Source organism: Coregonus lavaretus (genome assembly GCF_964263955.1).
Source record: "Coregonus lavaretus genome assembly, chromosome: 9".
Taxonomy (NCBI): Eukaryota; Metazoa; Chordata; class Actinopteri; order Salmoniformes; family Salmonidae; genus Coregonus; species Coregonus lavaretus.
This window is the reverse complement of record NC_139996.1, coordinates 24,991,821-25,013,315: the sequence shown is the minus strand read 5'-3', so window position 1 is coordinate 25,013,315 and position 21,495 is coordinate 24,991,821. Positions and strand designations below refer to the sequence as shown.

At 41.8% G+C, this 21,495-nt stretch overlaps 3 protein-coding genes across 3 annotated transcripts; all 3 read right to left on the bottom strand.

The window, feature by feature from the left end:
• Positions 1-2,313: 2,313 nt before the first annotated feature.
• nudt7 (nudix (nucleoside diphosphate linked moiety X)-type motif 7) lies at positions 2,314-6,067 on the bottom strand. The gene is made up of 3 exons (XM_084168425.1): positions 5,656-6,067; positions 3,267-3,425; positions 2,314-2,842 (listed from the first exon to the last, which is right to left on the bottom strand). Exons 1-3 carry the CDS (start codon positions 5,809-5,811, stop codon positions 2,492-2,494), a joined length of 666 nt encoding a protein of 221 aa, XP_084024551.1. The 5' UTR covers positions 5,812-6,067; the 3' UTR covers positions 2,314-2,491.
• A 2,155-nt stretch (positions 6,068-8,222) lies between these two features.
• hprt1l (hypoxanthine phosphoribosyltransferase 1, like) lies at positions 8,223-15,200 on the bottom strand (the record flags this gene model as incomplete). Its single annotated transcript, XM_084169253.1, has 9 exons — positions 8,223-8,796; positions 9,464-9,540; positions 12,133-12,179; positions 12,870-12,952; positions 13,251-13,268; positions 13,444-13,509; positions 13,873-14,056; positions 14,665-14,771; positions 15,186-15,200. 9 exons carry the CDS (start codon positions 15,198-15,200, stop codon positions 8,749-8,751), a joined length of 645 nt encoding a protein of 214 aa, XP_084025379.1. The 3' UTR covers positions 8,223-8,748.
• A 1,409-nt stretch (positions 15,201-16,609) lies between these two features.
• LOC311134673 (26S proteasome non-ATPase regulatory subunit 7-like) lies at positions 16,610-20,950 on the bottom strand. The gene is made up of 8 exons (XM_084168421.1): positions 20,758-20,950; positions 19,081-19,172; positions 18,822-18,914; positions 18,612-18,709; positions 18,384-18,464; positions 17,986-18,077; positions 17,647-17,845; positions 16,610-17,390 (listed from the first exon to the last, which is right to left on the bottom strand). The coding sequence occupies exons 1-8, from the start codon at positions 20,829-20,831 to the stop codon at positions 17,142-17,144; spliced, it is 978 nt and encodes a 325-aa protein (XP_084024547.1). The 5' UTR covers positions 20,832-20,950; the 3' UTR covers positions 16,610-17,141.
• Between the last annotated feature and the right edge of the window lie 545 nt (positions 20,951-21,495).

The following is a 21,495-nucleotide window of genomic DNA, read 5'->3' as shown; positions in this document are numbered from 1 at the left end:
CAAATCTCAATATCTCCCTTCTCAGGCTCTAGGGCCTGAGGGTGGTACGGCTCTTTCAGTCCCAGGAACCGCTCCGCCGCATCCACAATGATATCTATCTTCCTGGACCTTCTCTCCACCTTGGCAGTGCCATTAATCACCATAGCTGTAGTTGCGGACTTGGTGGACTGTATATTCTGTAGGGTTAGGTTTTTGGTTCCCACCACAATTGCAACATGTCACATTTTCCCCCTTTTAATCCACAACTTGGATATCTCAGCTTCTCCCTTCTGCAAACACTTGAAACATGACCAAAAGCTTTACAATGATCACACTGCATTGGTCTCGGGATAAATGCTCTGACTCTGTAGTTAATATACCCTAACTGCACTTGAGTAGGGAGAGATTCCATATAAAAAAACTAAAGAACAGATACTTTTCACCATTCACCACACGATTCATCCGACGTGCATCAATCACTTCAGGAATATTTTTCATCACTTCAAAATCAACTTCCCACGAGACGCCAGATATAACCCCCTTAAGGGGTGCACTGTTCCGAAGATAAACACACGACACTTCAAATTGATCAAATCGGGTGAGACGCAACGCACGTTCCTTCTGATCCGCAGAAGCACAACAAATCAAAACAAGCCCGCCTCGTGATCCTCACAGCCTTCACTTTACCCAGCACTCTCTCCACCAGTTTGGATATCTCAAATGGTTTCTTCAAGATTGGTAATCTGCTCAGCATTAACAAACCGTACTCCTACTAGATACAAAGGGACATTCTCATCACGTTACACTACTTTGCTGTTTTCCATTATTTTGGACAATGCTCCAATTGTCCTTGATTCTACCGCCATTGGATTCAGAATCCACTTCATCGTCCTCTTCCGCCTCCAAACAAACCCCTGGATTGGATATCTATGAAAAAGGTGTGGTCATGTGCAACAGTAGAGGAATTATTCTACCCGTAGTATGCGCTCCAGCAGGTATATCTCACTGGTCATCCCCAAAGCCAACGCCTCCTTTGGCCGCCATTCCTTCCAGTTCTCTGCTGCCAATGACTGGAACGAATTGCAAAAATCTCTGAAGCTGGAGACTCTTATCTCCCTCACTAACTTTAAGCATCAGTTGTCAGAGCACCTTACTGATCACTGCACCTGTACACAGCCCATCTTAAATTAGCCCACCCAACTACCTCATCCCCATATTGTTATTTATTTTGCTCATTTGCACCCCAGTATCTCTATTTGCACATAATATCTTGCACATCTAGCATTCCAGTGTTAATACTAATTGTAATTATTTTGCACTATAGCCTATTTATTGCCTTACTTGCTACATTTGCACACACTGTATATATATTTTCTGTTGTATTTTTGACTTTGTTTTGGTTTACCCCATATGTAACTCTGTGTTGTTTTTATCGCACTGCTTTACTTTATCTTGGCCAGGTCGCAGTTGTAAATGAGAACTTGTTCTCAACTGGCTTACCTGGTTAAATAAAGGTTAAATATAATAAAATAAAATTGTAGATATCGTTTCAGGGCATTTAAAACTATTTTCACTGAACTCTGATATTGCATAAACAGCGGTGTATTATTTATACATTGGTCTGCTTCAGTTGGATCCACCGCTTGGTCATAGAAAATTACAATAGACATTAATTTGGAAAAAAGCTCCTGTCCTGCATGTCCTCTGCTTTAGGTTAGAACCAATTATGAATATAAACCCTGGATTGCTGATGTTATGTATTGGCCATCGAGAGATCTACAGTATTTCAATTGCAAATGTTTCAAGGACTGAATGAAATGTATTTTAAGTATTTTTTGTTGTTGAGTAGGGAGAGTAACATTAGTAACCTAAAAAAAATTATACTTTAAGGAAAATGTTTTAATATTTTTTGTGTGTTTTTGGCTCACATAATATAATTTAAAAGTATGCATTAAGGTGTCTAATAGAATAAATCTAGCAAAAAACGAATATAGACAATAATAAATGTATTTCTATAGCTTCCAAAATGTGTGCCAAGATGGGGCATGGTGGCTTCAACACAGCGCCCCCTATCAGTCGTCTAGTCCAATATTATTCATTATGATCTGAGAGGCTAAACTGATTATATTTCAGCACTCCTACTCTGAGATTATTTGAATACAGGCCCTGATCCAGGTATCAACTCAGTCTTGTCCTTCCACATTGCTCTAAACAGGCCTCTGCCCACTCCTCCTCTCACACGTTACATTCATGAACTCAACAGGATGCATTTATCTATTCAAACTTTAAAAGTATACTTTTTGTCATCAATATACAATTTTCACACAAGTTACATTTACATTCAAAGTATTTATTTTTTTCGTTCGATTTTTGTAAAGACTGTAGGTATTGCACATAATTCCACATTTACAGTTGGCAGAACAATTACATTTACAACATTTTAGGGAAAAATATGCTCTCACTATCATTACATTATATAATGATCTGGTTAAAATGTCAAAACATTTATCTGTCATAGTTTACTGATCCTCTTGTTTAGATTGTGTTGGAAGAAAGATACCGGGTCATCAGAGTCAAAACCAGTCTCAAACTCTGGCTTTTTCCTGAGGGCTAGGACAGAGACCAGTATAGCCAAAATGGCAGTCAGGCCCCATATCTGATAGTGGCTGCCTGATTCAGAGTCCGGAAACTGGAAACTGTGGAGCAGGCCAGCAATTCCAGGGGTGCTGTAGGATGAGTGGTCTATCTCTCTAGTGAAGAACTCCAGGGGGACAGTGAACACAGCGCTGACCTCGGCTGGGTTTGGGCGAGGAGAGAATGAGGCCTCAATGAATCCCACCACTGGAGTCACCAACAGACCACTCTACAGAGCGAGAGAGAGGAGGGAGAGAGAAGAGAATAGAGAGGGGCGAGGGGAATTAAGGGGAGAAAAGAGAGAAAATAAAATATGTGGAAGAGAGGGGAGAGGACAAAGTATGAATATCTCTGACTAGAAGTATGGCCTATAATCTATTGACAATATCTAATACCAAAATATACTGTACTATACTGGGCAGGGTTCTCCAACTTCGGTCATTGAGTTACTTGGTGTACAGGATTTTTCTCCAACTTGATTCAATAAAACACCTGATTCAGCTAATTATGGTCTAATTATGCTATTAGCAGTTTTTTTTTTTATAGTTCTCCAGGACTTGAATCCTGTTACACCATGATAGTGGGGCAGTTGAGAAATCATCAGCGTCCATTTTGAAACATTTCATGTAAAAGCAACCTCTCCCCATGTGTACCTTGTTCATAACGGGGAAGAGTGTGCAGACCACGTCCACCTGGTCAGGAGGAAGGCCTATCTCCTCCTCTGCCTCTCTCAGAGCCGTGTCCACATCATCCCTGTCCCTCGGATCCCTCTTCCCACCTGGGAAACACACCTCGCCTGCGTTGGTCCTCAGCTGCAGCACAGAGAGAGAGAGAGACAAAGAGCGAGTTGTACACCATTCCATTTTGTTTGCTTGTGTAAAGGACATCATGCTGCTTGCTTAGCGAGTACCACTTCCTCCCGATTCGGCCCATACCTGGCACAAACCCAGGACGTCTGCCTTGCTAGCACACGTCAGTGCCCTCCTGAAGCGTCAGGCCCCAATTTGCATACCTCCCCAACATATCCACAGATGACGCAATCTCTATTGCAATCCACACAGCCCTTTCCCACCTGGATAAGAGGAACACCTATATGAGAATGCTGTTCATTGACTACAGCTCAGCATTCAACACCATAGTGCCCTCCAAGCTCATCACTAAGCTAAGGACCCCTCCCTCTGCAACTGGATCCTGGACTTCATGATGGGCTGTCCCCAAGTTGTGAGGGTAGGCAACAACACATCCGCCATGCTGACCCTCAACACGGGGGCAGCTCAGGGGTGCATGCTTAGTCACCTCCTGTACTTCTTGTTCACCCATGACTGCGTGGCCATGCACGACTCCAACACCATCATTAGGTTTGCAGACGACACGATGGTGGTAGTAGGACTGATCACTGATGACGATGAGACAGCCTATAGGGAGGAGGTTAGAGACCTCCCTCAACTTTAGCATGACAATGGAGCTGATTGTGGACAACAGGAAACGGAGAGCCAAGCACACCCCCATTCACATCAAGGGGGCTGTAGTGGAGTGGGTCGAGAGCTTCAATCTCCTCGGTTTCCACATCACTAAGGATCTATCATGGTCCACACACACCAACAAAGTTGTTAAGAGGGCACGACAATGCCTCTACCCCCTCAGGAGGCTGAAAATATTTCCTAAAAAAGTTCTACAGCTGCACCATTGAGAGCATCTTGACTGGCTGCATCACCACTTGGTATGGCAACTGCTTGGCATCCGACCGCAAGGCGCAACAGAGGGTAGTGCGTACGGCCATGTACAACACTGGGGCCGAGCTCCCTGCCGTCCAGGACCTCTACATCAGGCAGTGTCAGAGGAAGGCCCTAAACATTTTCTAACTTCAGCCACCCAAGTCATAGACAGTTCTCTCTGCTACTGCATGGCAAGCAGTACCGATGCACCAAGTCTGGAACCAACAGGACCCTGAACAGCTTCTACCCCCAAGCCATAAGACTGCTAAATAGTTTGTCCGGGTAGCTATTTGGTTAACTATCTGCATTGACCCCCTTTGCACTAACTTTTTTTACTCATCACATACACTGCTGCTACTGTTTATTATCTGACACTTTATTCCTAGTTATATGTACACATCTACCTCGTCCTCCTGCACATCGACTAGGTACTGGTACCCTGTGTATATAGCCAAGTTATCGTTACTCATTGTGTATTTATTATTACCTGTTTTACTTTTCTATTATTGATCTACTTTCTTTCTCTGCATTGTTGGAAAGGGCCGTAAGTAAGCATTTCAATGTCAGTCTACACCTGTTGTTTACGAAGCATGTGGCAAATAACATTTGATTTGAAGTTTACCAGTCAGCGACACACTCACACGACGGCTCATTTGGCTCCCAAACAAATCTTTGTTCAAAATACTTAAATAGACCTAGAACCATGAAAATGTTGCTAATCTACAATGTAAAGCCCAAAAGTTTGGCTTCCATTGTGTCAGATCGTGAAATACACGTTCAAATAATTGTTTTAGATGGCCTGCACTGAAAAAATCAGCGTGGACCAGATTGACTCGCTCTCCCCACTATTTATTGTTTCTGCAGTGAGGATTGACGCTCTTTAGCTAATTATTTTGTAACTTATCTGCCGAAAAACGTTGTTTTGAGCTCAAAAAGCAGTACCAGCAGTATGCAAATCAGGGAGCCAAATAAACGGCTCTTTCACCGATGCAATTCGGTTCCCGACGTTCACCAAAAAGATCCGTTCAAAAAGAGCCGTTCGTTCGCGAACGACCCATCACTACTGAGGAGTAAATTTCACACATCCCAATGTTGTGCGTTAACACTCGCGTGTTAACGCACAAAGATCAAAGGCTATGTTTATAAATACAGTGGACAATTTCACACTTTTGGATGTAACACTGTCATGTCTTTTGTATTAATGGTTTCAATGTTCATAACACAATTTTGTATGTTCAATGGCAAAACTGTAGGCCTGAGAATTCATTACAGAATAGTTAAGGTAAAGTGGTTAAACTAGGGAGTTAGGGAGAGCCATATTACTGACCTCTTGGGAGCGTAGAGTCATCAGCATGTGTACCTCTCCGTCCCTCACAAACAGCGGTATCAACACGGAGGCTTTGGGCAGGACAGGCAAGTAGGAGAATCTGCTCCCGACTTCATACTGCTTCAATATGGCAGCTGTCTTTTCTTTTAGGTCCATCCTGAATGTCAACAATATCCCCAAACAGAGGCAAAGACCTCACAGAGAAACATACCAGTAGCCTACCTTGTTTTTGTTATAAAATATACCTCGAGTTTGTTATTGCTGTACAGGAGAAACGCTTCCGAATGCTATAACCCTGCTGCCGACCTATGTCAATACTATCCCAATATTAAATATTTTCTTCGGACAGGCACCTGCTGTGCAAAAACTATCGTTGTTGTCGCTACAATGCTTCCACTTGACATTAGGCTACAGTATTTGCATGCGGAAGCGAGTCTTCTTCGTCTTCGGTGGGGTTTATCGGCGGTTGGCATCCAACGTTATGGTGCATTACTGCCACCTACTGTACTGGAGTGTGGGCCAGAGACGGATAAACTAAATCCTACCTGCCAGCCCCGTTGCTCTTAAAAAAGATAACAAAATATGTGAGACTATATCTAATGACGTTCTACTCAATATACTCTTTAAACTAATTTCCTGTATCCCCTTCTCCCTCATACTAGATCTCATCCTCTCTCTTTCCCTCTGATACTGCCCACACTGTAGCAATACATGCTCCATGGTCTCTGTTTCCTGACAATAATCACACTTTCCTGTTGGATGCTTTCCTATCACATTTAATGTCTTATTCAACTGGCTGTGTCCCACCCATAATCTTGTAAAAATAGCCTTCTCTCTTCTGTCCCTTCCTGCCGTCCTCCCCTCCCCTTTCCTCTGTACTTGAAAAAAATGCCTTCCCTTATTATCTATATTCCACGGCTCCTGCCATCTCTGCACCATCACTGTATATATGTATTTTTGCCTCTGCCTTGCTCATTGTAACTTCAACATCCCCACTACTAAGTGCTTGTTTAGCCTGTTCATCTACTGCCTCGTTCCCCTCCACCCCACATGGGCTGGACCCAAGTATGGGGTGGGGTTTGTAGCACCTCATAAAGCAGGTCTTGTCTGCTACGTGAGCTAAAGGACTTGAGACTCATTAACACTGCACATGAATCAGAGCAAATAACTACTGTCTTGTTTGACTTCCTCCACCCAATGAAAGGCCAACAGTATGGCCATCAGCTCCGCCATATATACAGCCAGATGATCTGTAATACGTTTCCTGACTTCCACCCCACATTCCTGCACTACAAATGCTGACCCAGTACGTCCTGTCCTTGGATCTTTTGAACCATCTGTGTAAATGGCCACAAAATCCCGATACACAGTATCCAGACGTCTCTTAAACAAATCAGATGGATCAACACCCTCCCTATCTTTCTGTAGTCTCTCCAACACTTCTAGATCAACTACTGGAGGCGGGAGTAGCCACGGAAGCGAGTCCCTTCAGGATAAAGAACATGTACGGCAACTCCACCTAGTGGGGAACTAGAGACCAACATCTTGGAAAATGATAAGCTCTATGTTTTGCACGGACATGTTGCGCAGTTGTGCCTCAAATGAAGACCTAAAATAACTGCCCTGAAATGAATCACAATCTAGCAACCCTTTTTAAAGTCAATCCATAATTCAAAGGCACTCGCACATCTGAGTTATCGTGTTGCAGGTGCATGGTAACAATAAGAATTTAAGAAAATAGAAACCTACACACTGATCTTGCTAAAGGCACTGTTTTTTATGCAGTTTATGCGCCGCGGGAAGTAGTTTGGGGGTGGGGGTCCAGCGATCCGGAAAAATGCCTGTGCTGAAGATGTCTATATTGGTCCTCTAATACAGGACGAGTAAAGGCCCAGTGCACTACTTTTGTGAAAACATTTAAACTACATGTATTTGAGTGTTTACCAGCATTTGTAACTTGAGTCTGATAGTTGTCTGTTCAAAACAGTTAATCTGATAATCCTTGTGGAATATAAAAAAGTACTTGCTTGATATGTTTTCCAGTTTATTGAAATACTTTGCAAATGCAACTTATTTCTAAGTGTAACCTGAAATGGTCTATTAATTCCTTTTACATTTTAGTAGAGCAATTTACAGTAGTGAGTGCATACATTTTCATACTGGTCCCCCGTGGGAATCGAACCCTCAACTCTAGTAGTGCAAGTGCCATGCTCTACCAACTGAGCCACATCATCACAAACCACTAGATGTCTCAATGTTTTTGCCCATACTACAGAAGTCTATATCGGTCAGTTAATACTAGTGCACTACTTTAGTGATTTTTTTTCAAAATGTGAATCATATTATATCAGCACCCCTGCTTCCCGCGGCTATGTATGTCTGCTTCTTCGCCTTAAAAGCTTCAATAAAAAAAACAAGAGCAGTGTGCTGATTTCTCTTTTCTTTAAAGTCAATCCATGAAAGGCATCTCTCTCCACACACACACGAATAAACAAGTTTAACATTAACAACAATACTATTTTAATGTTGATGTCAATGTCCTTGGTGAATGAAAACATTGCCATTATTAAAGAAAATTGTTACATTACATTCCAGGCCTGTCTTTGCATGGGATATGAGCTAAACAGCATAATTGGTTTGTACGATGCAGTAAAACTGTCTGATACATGCAGTACATGGCTTGACTCACATAGATTTTACTGTGGATATGTAGTCGCCTGAGACCCTGTGGATTGTATTAAGCAACATAATGAAATCAATATTCACCATTACTAACATAAATCAGAGGCATCCAAAGCCCCAATTTAATATATAATAACAAATCTAAATAAAATAAGTTCTCCCATAACTATCTTTACATGAGTCCTCTACTTAAAAAGATATCTCATCCCATTCCTTCCAGGGGAACAAAAATATGAATTCAATACATTTTTGTTTTCTCGAAGAGCATCTTGCAAACTGAATTCACAATCCATGTGTTCACATTAAGTAGGTTTCATACATAGAAAAATAAATAAGGTTCAGAACCCTAAAAAGCTCAGGATCATCACAGTGGTCCTAGTCTCCCTTCATTTATCTGTCCATTGCCTCAGCTCACACTTTGTACTTCTCCTTTGCGTTCTCGTTCAGTATACAGATGTGCTGCACAGAGCAAAAACACATGGTAAAGTGTGTGTGTGTGTAGAAAGAATACACCAACAACATACTTTATTAAACTGACTCCTCATAAGTACACTGGGTGTACAAAACAACTGCTCTTTCCATGTCAGACTGACCAGGTGAAAGCTATGATCCCTTATTGATGTCACATGTTCTACTTCAATCAGAGTAGATGAAGGGGAAAAGACAGGTTAAATAAGGATTTTCAAGCCTTGAGACAATTGAGACATGGATTGTGTATGTGTGCCATTCAGACGGTGAATGGGCAAGACAAAAGTAGGTGTCAGGCGCACCGGTTTGAGTGTGTCAAGACCTGCAACGCTGCTGGGTTTTTCACACTCAACAGTTTCCCGTGTATATCAAGAATGGTCCACCACCTAAAGGACATCCAGCCAACTTGACAACTGTGGGAAGCATTGGCGTCAACATGGGCCAGCATCCGTGTTGAACACTTTCGACACCTTGTAGAGTCCATTCCCTGACCAATTGAGGCTGTTCTGAGGGCAAAAGGGGGTCCAACTCAATATTAGGAAGGTGTTCCTAATGTTTTGTACACTCAGTGTATGTCTTTCACTAGGTTTTGACATGCTGAATCTCAGATCGAGAATATAACAGAATATCAGGATCATCTCCAATGCAGCCAACTTACACTGAGATCTCTGAAGTACTCATTGTAGTCCAGGGCATATCCCACCAGGAACGAATCAGGCACCTCAAACCCGATGTCTGACAAAATACAGAGACGGACATAATTCACTGCACAATACAATACTAAGCTACATGTAACAGTTATACATCTTGCTGTGTAGTATTAAGTTAGCAGTATCAAAAGATCTTATGGGATGAGTTTTGCATTAGCATTACATAACATTAACACAGATATAAAGTATGTTGCTCTTTTCCATCTCTGGAGGTTAGCTGGTTGACTCCTGTTGTCTGTGACTGGGGTTGACCCTTTAGCTGCAAGGGTCACAGAGCAGGTCAAAGGTAAACAACAGCTGTCCTTGCAAAACCATCTTAAAAAGCTTATCCAACTGACTTAAAAGCATGACATAAATCACTAACCATGTGTGTGTGTAGAATACTAGTACTAGAGTACCATGTTGACCTACACATTCAAAGTAGATTTTTAGATACGCATATTAATCTCATGCGAAAAATATAACTATTATACAGTGGAGGGAAAAAAGTATTTAGTCAGCCACCAATTGTGCAAGTTCTCCCACTTAAAAAGATGAGAGGCCTGTAATTTTCATCATAGGTACACGTCAACTATGACAGACAAATGGAGAATTTTTTCTCCAGAAAATCACATTGTAGGATTTTTTTATGAATTTATTTGCAAATTATGGTGGAAAATAAGTATTTGGTCACCTACAAACAAGCAAGATTTCTGGCTCTCACACACCTGTAACTTCTTCTTTAAGAGGCTCCTCTGTCCTCCACTCGTTACCTGTATTAATGGCACCTGTTTGAACTTGTTATCAGTATAAAAGACACCTGTCCACAACCTCAAACAGTCACACTCCAAACTCCACTATGGCCAAGACCAAAGAGCTGTCAAAGGACACCAGAAACAAAATTGTAGACCTGCACCAGGCTGGGAAGACTGAATCTGCAATAGGTAAGCAGCTTGGTTTGAAGAAATCAACTGTGGGAGCAATTATTAGGAAATGGAAGACATACAAGACCACTGATAATCTCCCTCGATCTGGGGCTCCACGCAAGATCTCACCCTGTGGGGTCAAAATGATCACAAGAACGGTGAGCAAAAATCCCAGAACCACACGGGGGGACCTAGTGAATGACCTGCAGAGAGCAGGGACCAAAGTAACAAAGCCTACCATCAGTAACACACTATGCCGCCAGGGACTCAAATCCTGCAGTGCGAGACGTGTCCCCCTGCTTAAGCCAGTACATGTCCAGGCCTGTCTGAAGTTTGCTAGAGTGCATTTGGATGATCCAGAAGAGGATTGGGAGAATGTCATATGGTCAGATGAAACCAAAATAGAACTTTTTGGTAAAAACTCAACTCGTCGTGTTTGGAGGACAAAGAATGCTGAGTTGCATCCAAAGAACACCATACCTACTGTGAAGCATGGGGGTGGAAACATCATGCTTTGGGGCTGTTTTTCTGCAAAGGGACCAGGACGACTGATCCGTGTAAAGGAAAGAATGGGGCCATGTATCGTGAGATTTTGAGTGAAAACCTCCTTCCATCAGCAAGGGCATTGAAGATGAAACGTGGCTGGGTCTTTCAGCATGACAATGATCCCAAACACACCGCCCGGGCAACGAAGGAGTGGCTTCGTAAGAAGCATTTCAAGGTCCTGGAGTGGCCTAGCCAGTCTCCAGATCTCAACCCCATAGAAAATCTTTGGAGGGAGTTGAAAGTCTGTGTTGCCCAGCGACAGCCCCAAAACATCACTGCTCTAGAGGAGATCTGCATGGAGGAATGGGCCAAAATTTTACATTTACATCATTTAGCAGACGCTCTTATCCAGAGCGACTTACAAATTGGTGCATTCACCTTATAGCCAATGGGATAACCACTTTACAATTATTATTTTTTTTTTGGTGGGGTGGGGTTAGAAGGATTACTTTATCCTATCCCAGGTGTTCCTTAAAGAGGTGGGGTTTCAAATGTCTCCGGAAGGTGGTGGGTGACTCCGCTGTCCTGGCGTCGTGAGGGAGCTTGTTCCACCATTGGGGTGCCAGAGCAGCGAACAGTTTTGACTGGGCTGAGCGGGAACTGTGCTTCAGCAGAGGTAGGGGAGCCAGCAGGCCAGAGGTGGATGAACGCAATGCCCCTCGTCTTCACAGTGTGTGAAAACCTTGTGAAGACTTACAGAAAACGTTTGACCTGTGTCATTGCAAACAAAGGGTATATAAAAGTATTGAGAAACTTTTGTTATTGACCAAATACTTATTTTCCACCATAATTATCAAATAAATTCATAAAAAATCCTACAATGTGATTTTCTGGATTTCTCTCATTTTGTCTGTCATAGTTGACGTGTACCTATGATGAAAATTACAGGCCTCATCTTTTTAAGTGGGAGAACTTGCACAATTGGTGGCTGACTAAATACTTTTTTCCCCCCACTGTATAATATACCATTTAGCAGACGCTTTTATCCAAAGCGACTTACAGTCATGCGTGCATACATTTTTGTGTATGGGTGGTCCCGGGGATTGAACCCACTACCTTGGCGTTACAAGCGCCGTGCTCTATCAGCTGAGGCTCTTTCTAGTACAGTAGTGTATCAACGGTGGGAAGGCACGCATGACACACACACAAAACACGGCAGAACTCACAGTCTGGTCTGTATCCTGAGCTCCTTGGTGTTCTCTTGACTAGAAGGCTGAAATGACAATGCATACAAGCACAGAAATGAATAGGATCTCTATGCAAACCATGCTCTTAATGGCATGGCATGCAATGCTCTCAATGACATGGTCTTCAGCAATCTCAATGACACAGCAAACAATACAATCCACTCAATGGCCTTGCATTGTTCTCAATAACATAGCATAGCTACAATGCACTCAAGAACACAGCCGTCTACAACCTAAACTAGAGTCAAATAGTCCCTTCCATAGCAGAGGAATATCCCGTCCCTCCACAGTTCAGTTAACAGTATGGTACATAGATGAACGCTTAATCTGCTCCAGTCACATAACATCTCTAAATCAGTGCTTAAGGGGAGAGTGCATTACGGTAGATGGAGAGTGCGGTCATTAATAGTGCTGTCTAGATCGACAAAGGCTGCGTTTACACAGGCAGCCCTATTCTGATATTTTTTTTCCACTAATTGGTCTTTTGACCAATCACACCAGATATTTTCATATTAGATTTTTGTATTTTTTTTAGAGCTGATCCAATTGGTCAAAATACCAATTAGTGAAAAAATTATCAGAATTGGGCCGCCTGTGTAAATGCAGTCAAAGAGACTGACATTCTGAGCTGAACCACTTCTCTGTCTAAATCAGGGCTACACAGCACTTCTATATGGGAGAAAAGAGTACTGTGTGCTTAATACATTGGTTCTCACCTGACCACTTTGACCATCTTTGGATTGCATTCACTCAGCAGTGATAGCAGTGTCTCCATAGTCCTCCCCGTCTCCACAATGTCCTAAACACATCAGCAGGACAGATACCGCTGCATAAGGGGTTTCAATTTAAGGGGTGCAAGGAAGTCCAACAACAATTCAAGGCAAGCAATAAAATATTAATGTGGACAACCATAGCGATGGTCCAGCCCACTACTTTTAGGGTACACCCATTAGTGAATGTGATTTGCACCCTGGTCATATAGCTATGGTTCATGTGAGAGCTAGTGTGCTCCACACATTTATGTACAGCAGTTTTAACATTTAGAGAGATTGAATATTCAGAGTAAGTCCTAGAAAGACACAGGGAAATGGTCTTACCTCAACTATCAAAACATTCTGCAAAGGAAATTAGAAAACAATTGATCACAAATATACTGTAGATCAATATGTCCATAACAAAAAATCGAATAATTAAACAAAAATACAGAGCCTCATTGGTAAAAAGATTACAACTTCACTCCTAAGATCTACAATATTTTATCAGTGGTTATGGCAAGCAATCAAATCTCACCTTCCCTGTTAGAGTAGAAAGCTCGTCCCCTCCGATAACTTTGACAATGTTTGTAGACTGGTCATTCTGTGGACAATACACACACACACACACATCAGTAAAACTACACATCTCACCCAGGAAGAGGGTGATGGTCAAATAATCATAAGGTGATCTAGTAATACATTAAAATAACAGTGTTGTCCAATTGCAGTGTTATTTGCTCATGCATCAGATCAGAGTCTAGTAGCAGATCACATTGTGATTAAGCCAACCCTTGTGGCATGACAACAGATAATACAGGGGTTGGCTAAACACACAAACTTCTCCAGCAACAATACACCCAGAATAAGCAACGGCTGCATTGCTTACATACAAAGATTGTCATCTTTCTTACAGCATTGGAGGCTATTGAAGGAGAGTGAGAGAAACGTGGAGTGGTTCACTTACACAATAGCTCTTTAGCCTAATGAAATCCACAGTCAACGGGACAGACTTCTCGCTGTTCTGATTTAGGGCCTTGATGTAGTGCAGCAGGTCGGCAAAGAATGTATAACCTCCTTTGAGAACACACAGTGCTACTATATGGTGTCCCCCCATGTCACGGACTATATTACGAGCCAGGCGCTCAGTCCTAGAGAGCGAGAGAAGGAACAGATAGAGGAGGATAAAAATGACAGGAGAGAGGGAGATACAATGGCATGGGACCTGTCATTTCTGTGCAGGCTCATCAATCAATCTTCAGTTGGTTTGTGATCTGGTCAGTCAGAACATCATGGTTTAAGGCTAGTATTGGCCATGTGTGGAAAACTGGCTGAAAAGTTGCTGACTGGGTCAAATCAAATGATCTGGTTGGAGTCCTACTATTCATAACAGGGTTTAACATGGGATTCTACAACAGGGTATCCGACTGCCAGTGTGTTTCATTCATAAAGCTGCTGCTTGCCTTCTCCATGTCTGCAATGCAAATTGATGATGGCTATACACTAGTACAATACATCACTGCTGGTCTAGATGCCTAACACTGATTTGTCTAACAAATGTTGGTGAGTGCTATCCAACAAAATACCTTAGCAACCATGGGTAAATTAAGAAAACAATGGAGGCATAGAGGAATTGGTACAAACGTAAAGTTCTGATTTACTCCACAAGGGAATAGGAAAGTGTGTAATGATGATGCTATAGTACAGTAGCCTACCCAGGTCCAAAGAGTGCCAGTCCAGTGGTGATGGTTTGACTTACCTGTCCATGATCAGTCCATGAGGGATGATGACCCGGTCTAAATCCTCCTCATAGTGTTTGGGGACACAGAAGAGGTCCAACTCATACCCTTTCTCATCATCAGGTATCTGAAGGAGCAAAGAGATCAAACACATTTAGGAAATGATGGTACAGAAACGTGCAATTGAGGTGACCAAACGTCGTTGCAAACTGAAACACGCACACATAGGAGCCAGGCGCCCTGGCAACGTTTAAGCTTCCTTTAAACCACGTGTTTGTGGGTGAGACGTGCGATCTGCTTTTAGGACTCCATAGCCTACTAGGTCTGACAGACTGCCGAATTATGAAATAATGTAAACTACCAACTAAGTAACACGCCAGTGATGTATTCACACATGTCCCGCAATACCGATGTCGTTATGAAACCACACTCCGACACGTAACTCAGAAACGTTCATTCTGCAGATTACCATTCTGCCCAGAGCAAGACGAGGGATCTGACTGACATTACAAATATAGCATAGGGACAGGGTACACCTTACCTGGATATAGGCCATATCACCGCTCTTGCTGTTCACTCCTCACTAGGATGATATTTGAGGAGTCATACCCTGATCAATAGGGAAAAAGAATGTTGGTGGGTGGTGCGTCTCTCGTGCTCGCTCTTCCTCGCCTACTTTACCATGCGATGCTCTCCCTCCCCTGGGGTTTTAAACCCTGACGTCACAATAAATTTTACCACCGACCAAAATCTGATTTACCTGACGCACCCTGAGTTGCTGCACATTTTATAATAGCCTACCGCCGTATTCCTCGTTGCATACCATAGATTGCATGGTACAATTTTCGAATTAGCTACTAGTGTGAAAGTAATTGCGCAGTTTGTCGTACAATAAACCATACCTACCGTTATTTTACTGTATGTTAGAATATAAATCTACACATCCAAATCTATGTAGAAACGCTTCTTCGCCATACTAGCCTAGTGCTGCGTCATGACAAGGATGATCATAATAAACGCAGAGGCGTCAACCACATTGTAGTTACTCCACAATACTAACCTAAATAACAGCGAAAAGGAAGCTTGTACAGAATAAAAAATATTCAAAAACATGCGTCCTGTTTGCAAAAAGGCACTAAAGTAAAACTGCAAAAAATCTGGCAAAGAAATGAACTTTTTGTCCTGAATACAAAGCGTTATGTTTGGGGCAAATCCAATAAAAAAATCACTGAGTACCACTCTTCATATTTTCAAGCATGGTGGTGACTGCATCATGTTATGGGTATGCTTGTCATCTGCAAGGAGTTTTTTAGGATAAAAAGAAACAGAATAGAGCTAAGCACAGGCTAAATCATAGAGGAAAACCTGGTTCAGTCTGCTTTCCAACAAACACTGGGAGACAAATTCATATTTCAGCAGGACAATAACCTAAAACACAAGGCCAAACCTACATTGGAGTTGCTTACCAAGACGACATTGAATGTTCCTGAGTGGCCTAGTGACATAAATCAGCTTGAAAAACCATGGCAAGACTTGAAAATGGCTGTCTAGCAAAGATCAATAACCAACTTGACAGAGCTTGAAGAATTCTTAAATGAATAATGTGCAAATATTGTAGGGCACTTCAGAAACTATTAGTTCATTGGCTGTAAAGGTTGTGTCATCAAGTAACCCAGTATAGGTCCTTTGTCAATAATCTTTGTCTACAGTTAATCCGAATGGAAAAATAAACATCAAACCACTCTTAACTTGGTATAGCCTGTGTTGTGTGAGAGATTCATAATATACAGTCCATCACCAGACTTGAATGCATCTTCCCCACAAATGACAGGCAAGACTGCAGGCGAGGCTGCATAACCTCACAATTCTCCTCCCTGTGTTTCTATGACATGAAATATCATACAGTACAACAAAACACACCCAAACAAAGGCAAGGGACAAAAGAAAACAAGATTTGCAAATTGGAAACGTAACAAAAACTATTTAATATGACCCTACTTTAATGAGTGATACATAAACTGAAGGTTCCTTTCAGCATACAAAAGATAACAGCTCCCAGGCAACCATGTATATATATATACACACACAACACCAGGGTCACATTCAGGAGGGGGCAATTTACTGAACGTTGTAGATAGAAATACCAGAATGGAGCTGACCTGATTCCTCACATGTCAGAGAGGCATGTCTGTTCTACAATATGGATTTCTATCTGAGGTTCCGTAACGTTGTGCCCTACTGAACACAGCCCAGACGGTGCAGAACAAACATGTTCTCATTGTAGAGAACATCCAACACACAACCACCCTGTCACCCTCAGCACTATAGTTATTCAGATCCAGTTATGACAAAGGGCAAGTCTCAAATGACACCATACCCCCATATAGAGCACTACTTTTAGCTAGACCCATACACAGACGCATGTGGCTCAGGCCAAAAGTAGTGCACTATCCAGGGGAATAGGGTACGACTTAAGACGCACACAAATAGTGCACACTCATTTCTTCTTCTTCTCATCTTTCTTGGACGAGGCGTCACCTTTCTCCTTCTCTTCCTTCTTCTCCTTGTCCTCTTTCTTCTCCTTCTTGCCCTCTTCCTTCTCCTGTCCCTCCTTCCTCTCAGCATCACGGTTGGAGATCTTGTTGTTGATGAGGTTGTGGAGAGCCACCACTGAGCGGATGAGGGACGCCAGGTAGACGACCAGCATCTGGTCGTTGGTCTTCAGGTAGAAGGCCTTTGTGAACTCCTTCAGGGAGAAGTGGCAGGATTAGGGCATTGTGTATTATGATTAACTAAACAGGGAAAATCTGGTGGAAAAAGCCAGACTATCTGTTCATTGTAATGAAGTAGTAGATCATACCCACGTGAATTTGTTTGATTTGAGAACTAAAATGTGTCTGTGTACTCTTTCAAAATAAAAAAGCTAATATTGATTACCAAGCCTGCCACCCCCGGCTCCCTTGCTCCCACACAAACCACCCCCATACTACACCCCAGCTTACCAGAAGGTTGACATCAGGAAGCAGGTTGAATATGTCCTGTAGGTGGTAGATGATTTGGTGGTTGATGGGCAACTTTCCTGCAGCCACTCTCTCCAGGTAAGACCTGATGTCCAGTAGCTTGGAGTTGAGCCCCTTTAGGCCATGTACCTGGTTAGTGATGCGCTGTGACAGAGTACCCACTGTCGTGTCCTTGATGTCTCTGTAGATGGGGTAGAATATATCAAGTTTAGAGTCCACATTAGTGCAAGTCTGTTCGGTGTGGTGTTAAGCATGAAACTGTAATTGAAAATCCATTAAATGTGTTGTGTCTGCAAAGTCCAGTTAAAAAATAATGTGTACCTGAGAAGGTGCTCCACGCCTACCTCCTCTGCCTCCTCGGCTCCAATCTCACTGGTCACATGTTCAAATGTTTTGGAGGTCGGGGTGCCGTCCTGGAAGAGTGAAGAAACAAGAACCCTTTTAGAGTAAACGTCTTCCTTTCTTTCACAGTGATCACTTGTATGCCCAGTCCAAAATCAGCACAGATCCCCCAGGGTTGGCTGGTCCAGGGTTTGACTTATTTTGTAATTTAGTCTCAAACAAGTCTATGCTCCACTTACGTCATGTATTATGCTCCACTTACGTCATGTATTATGCTCCACTTACGTCATGTATTATGCTCCACTTACGTCATGTATTATGCTCCACTTACGTCATGTATTATGCTCCACTTACATCATGTATTATGCTCCACTTACGTCATGTATTTCCTCCACAGAGAAGTAGGCTTCTGTAGGCAGGCCCAGGTCCTTAGGCTTTACATCAATGATCACTAATACCTGAGGGGGAAAGTGCCATACAAACAGTCAATGTTCAATTAATTATCTGCTGCATTATCAATACAATTTAATCATTTCAACAGGAGATGAGACAAATATTTCTTACCGGTATTAATGTGGAATATTTACTGGGTGGAAAGCACTTACTGAATTGGTGCAGTATTGCTTGATGAGTTCATTGATGGCAATATCATTCTTATGTAGTTTAGGACCTGTGTGATACCAGCCCACTATCCTCTCTCTGGCTGGAGAGAAGAGAAGGAAAAGGTTTAAGAATCTCATAGCCAGACTATGTAGAAGTTGATGAGACTGAATTTATATAGTTAAACTGTAATAATGTATAGTGTGTGGTCTCACCATTGACTTTCTTGAACATGTTGTACATATTCTCCAAGTAGTCATGATCCAGGAACCACACTGAATCATCCTTGTCATCCTCATCAAAAGGCACTGGAGAAAAAAACACAATCAATATTGGATCCAACAACAGGCATAGCTATATAGCTAAATGTTCAGTGATCATAATTATTATTTTAGTTCTATCACAAATATAATAAGGATGTTATAAACGAGCAACAAACACGTTATATTAGTACATGAAAAGAGAAGAACTCACCTGCAAAGCTGTTGGACACATCAAGGATTTTCTTATGCCAAGAGCCGAGGAGGACACCCACTACTCGCTTTTGGTTGCCTACTTTCCCTATTCTGTCAAAACAGCACATTTACACAATCAATATCATAGGATGTCTTAGTGGAACTAACTTAAAGATGCACTCCAGGATCTTAAGCACAACAAAATCGTAACATATAGTATGAATTGGATTCGTAACATATATGAATTGCAAAATAAACAAACATTTTAAAAATCTAAATATATATATATATATATATATATATATATATATATATATATATATATATATATATATATATATATATATATATATATATATATATATATATTTAGATTTTTAAAATGTGCAGGACATAACATAAGAAATGGATGTACGCAATATGATGATGTAGTACACAAAACTGGGACCACTTTTGGCTCATGAGTACCACTTTCAAAATTACTGGCTGAAATTATACAAACACTTGAGAGAGCATCTTTAAGAAAGTTAACATAACTAGCTACCTAGTTAACTAGCTCAGTGATTCCCAAACGCAGGGGGGACTCAGTCCGGCTTTCCACTTACTCTTGAAAGTTGTAATAGTAGAATGCACAAGGTGCAATTTCGAAATTGGGAAGTGCATCATCAGTTTTCAGAGAGCTATTTATAACTTGTCAGAAATGTCCAGATCAACTAGCCCATGTCAGCTAACGCTCTTTGGCTAGGTTTTTTAGCCCATAGATTTTGTTGTAATGTTTGAGTCACTCATATCACATGAATACACATCTTGGCCAGGTCGCAGTTGTAAATGAGAACTTGTTCTCAACTGGCTTACCTGGTTAAATAAAGGTGAAATAAATACAATAAAAAGACATGGCAAAATGTATAGAATTGCAAGAAAATGAGCTATGCAACTGCAAAATGTTCTCTGCATCCCATGACAAAATGTGTAGAATTGCAGGAAATAAACTTTAAACATGCAAAACCTTCTCTCCGACAACAAGAGGGGTGTAAACAGTTTGTGTCCTCTGTAGCTCAGCTGGTAGAGCACGGCGCTTGTAACGCCAAGGTAGTGGGTTCGATCCCCGGGACCACCCATACACACAAAAAAAAAATGTATGCACGCATGACTGTAAGTCGCTTTGGATAAAAGCGTCTGCTAAATGGCATATTATTATATTATATTATTATAAACAGTGCTTGTCCCCATAAAAATAAACGTAGGGGGCGCGGGATGTTACCCAATGCTGGAAGGGGGGCCTGAGTGGAGAAAGTTTGGGAACACCTGAACAAGCTAACTACAGTACTTTATCCCTGGCTAAGTTAGCTAGCTAACTAATCTGATCCATAATGATATTGTGGCTTGTGCTCTATGGATATGACTAAACAGATGTTTTTCAATTCAATTTTTTTCAAATTTTTTTTATCAGTTAATGTTGCTTGCTATTTGCCTGTTACTACAATTGACTAGCCAAAATAAACTAGCTAGCTATGCTACTGTCATTGCTAACAAATACAAAGCTTCAAATGGGTTTCTGACTCAGCAGGTTAGCTGGCCAGCTAACGAGCAAGCTAAGCCTGGCTGCAACATCATCATCTCGTACAAAAAGTGGCAACCTAGCAAAGAGGTAGCGAATGGATGTGATTTCCAAACAGATATATTATTAATTACATACCTATTAAAATGATCCACCACGCTGAGCAACACAAGTGGATGGACAACCACATTTTCTACCGCTAACTCCGGCATTTTTTATGTGAAGTGTTTGAGGATGCTAGCTAGCTAGCTACTTCTTTTCGAATTGCTAGTTACTTCCGTTTCTACGTAGCTAGTAGCAGAACCACTGAGACCTCCGTTCCGCCAGCAAGAATAAGCAAGACCTACCAAGAAGAAGGCCGTGACCTCGGCGATTTCCCTTAAAAATAAAAGTCCCGCAATGAAGATATAAATATAAAAATAATACAAATGGTCCATATTCGTAACATTTTATGAGGAAATTTTAGCAGACTTAGAATTTTGTTCAATAATAGGAAAATATATATATGTCTGACCCTATCCTATGTATGTGGCAATAAAACATCTAATTATTATTATTTGTTATTTTAAAAAAATCCTGTACAGTACATTGTGTCGCAGTAAAAGGGGGGTCGATTCTACTCAGGAGCACCTCTAGTTTTCCAAATCCACAGAGTTTACAACCCAAGGACCGTCGCTGCTCATTCTGCGGCCCTTAAAGAGTGGCTTATCAGCTTAAATCACGCAGTACCCGCAAGCGGTCATATGCTCTAATGACTGCCTCGCTTGGTTCACCAACTACTTCTCAGATAGAGTTCAATGTGTCAAATCGGAGGGCCTGTTGTCTGGACCTCTGGCCGTCTCTATGGGGGTGCCACAGGGTTCAATTCTCAGGCCG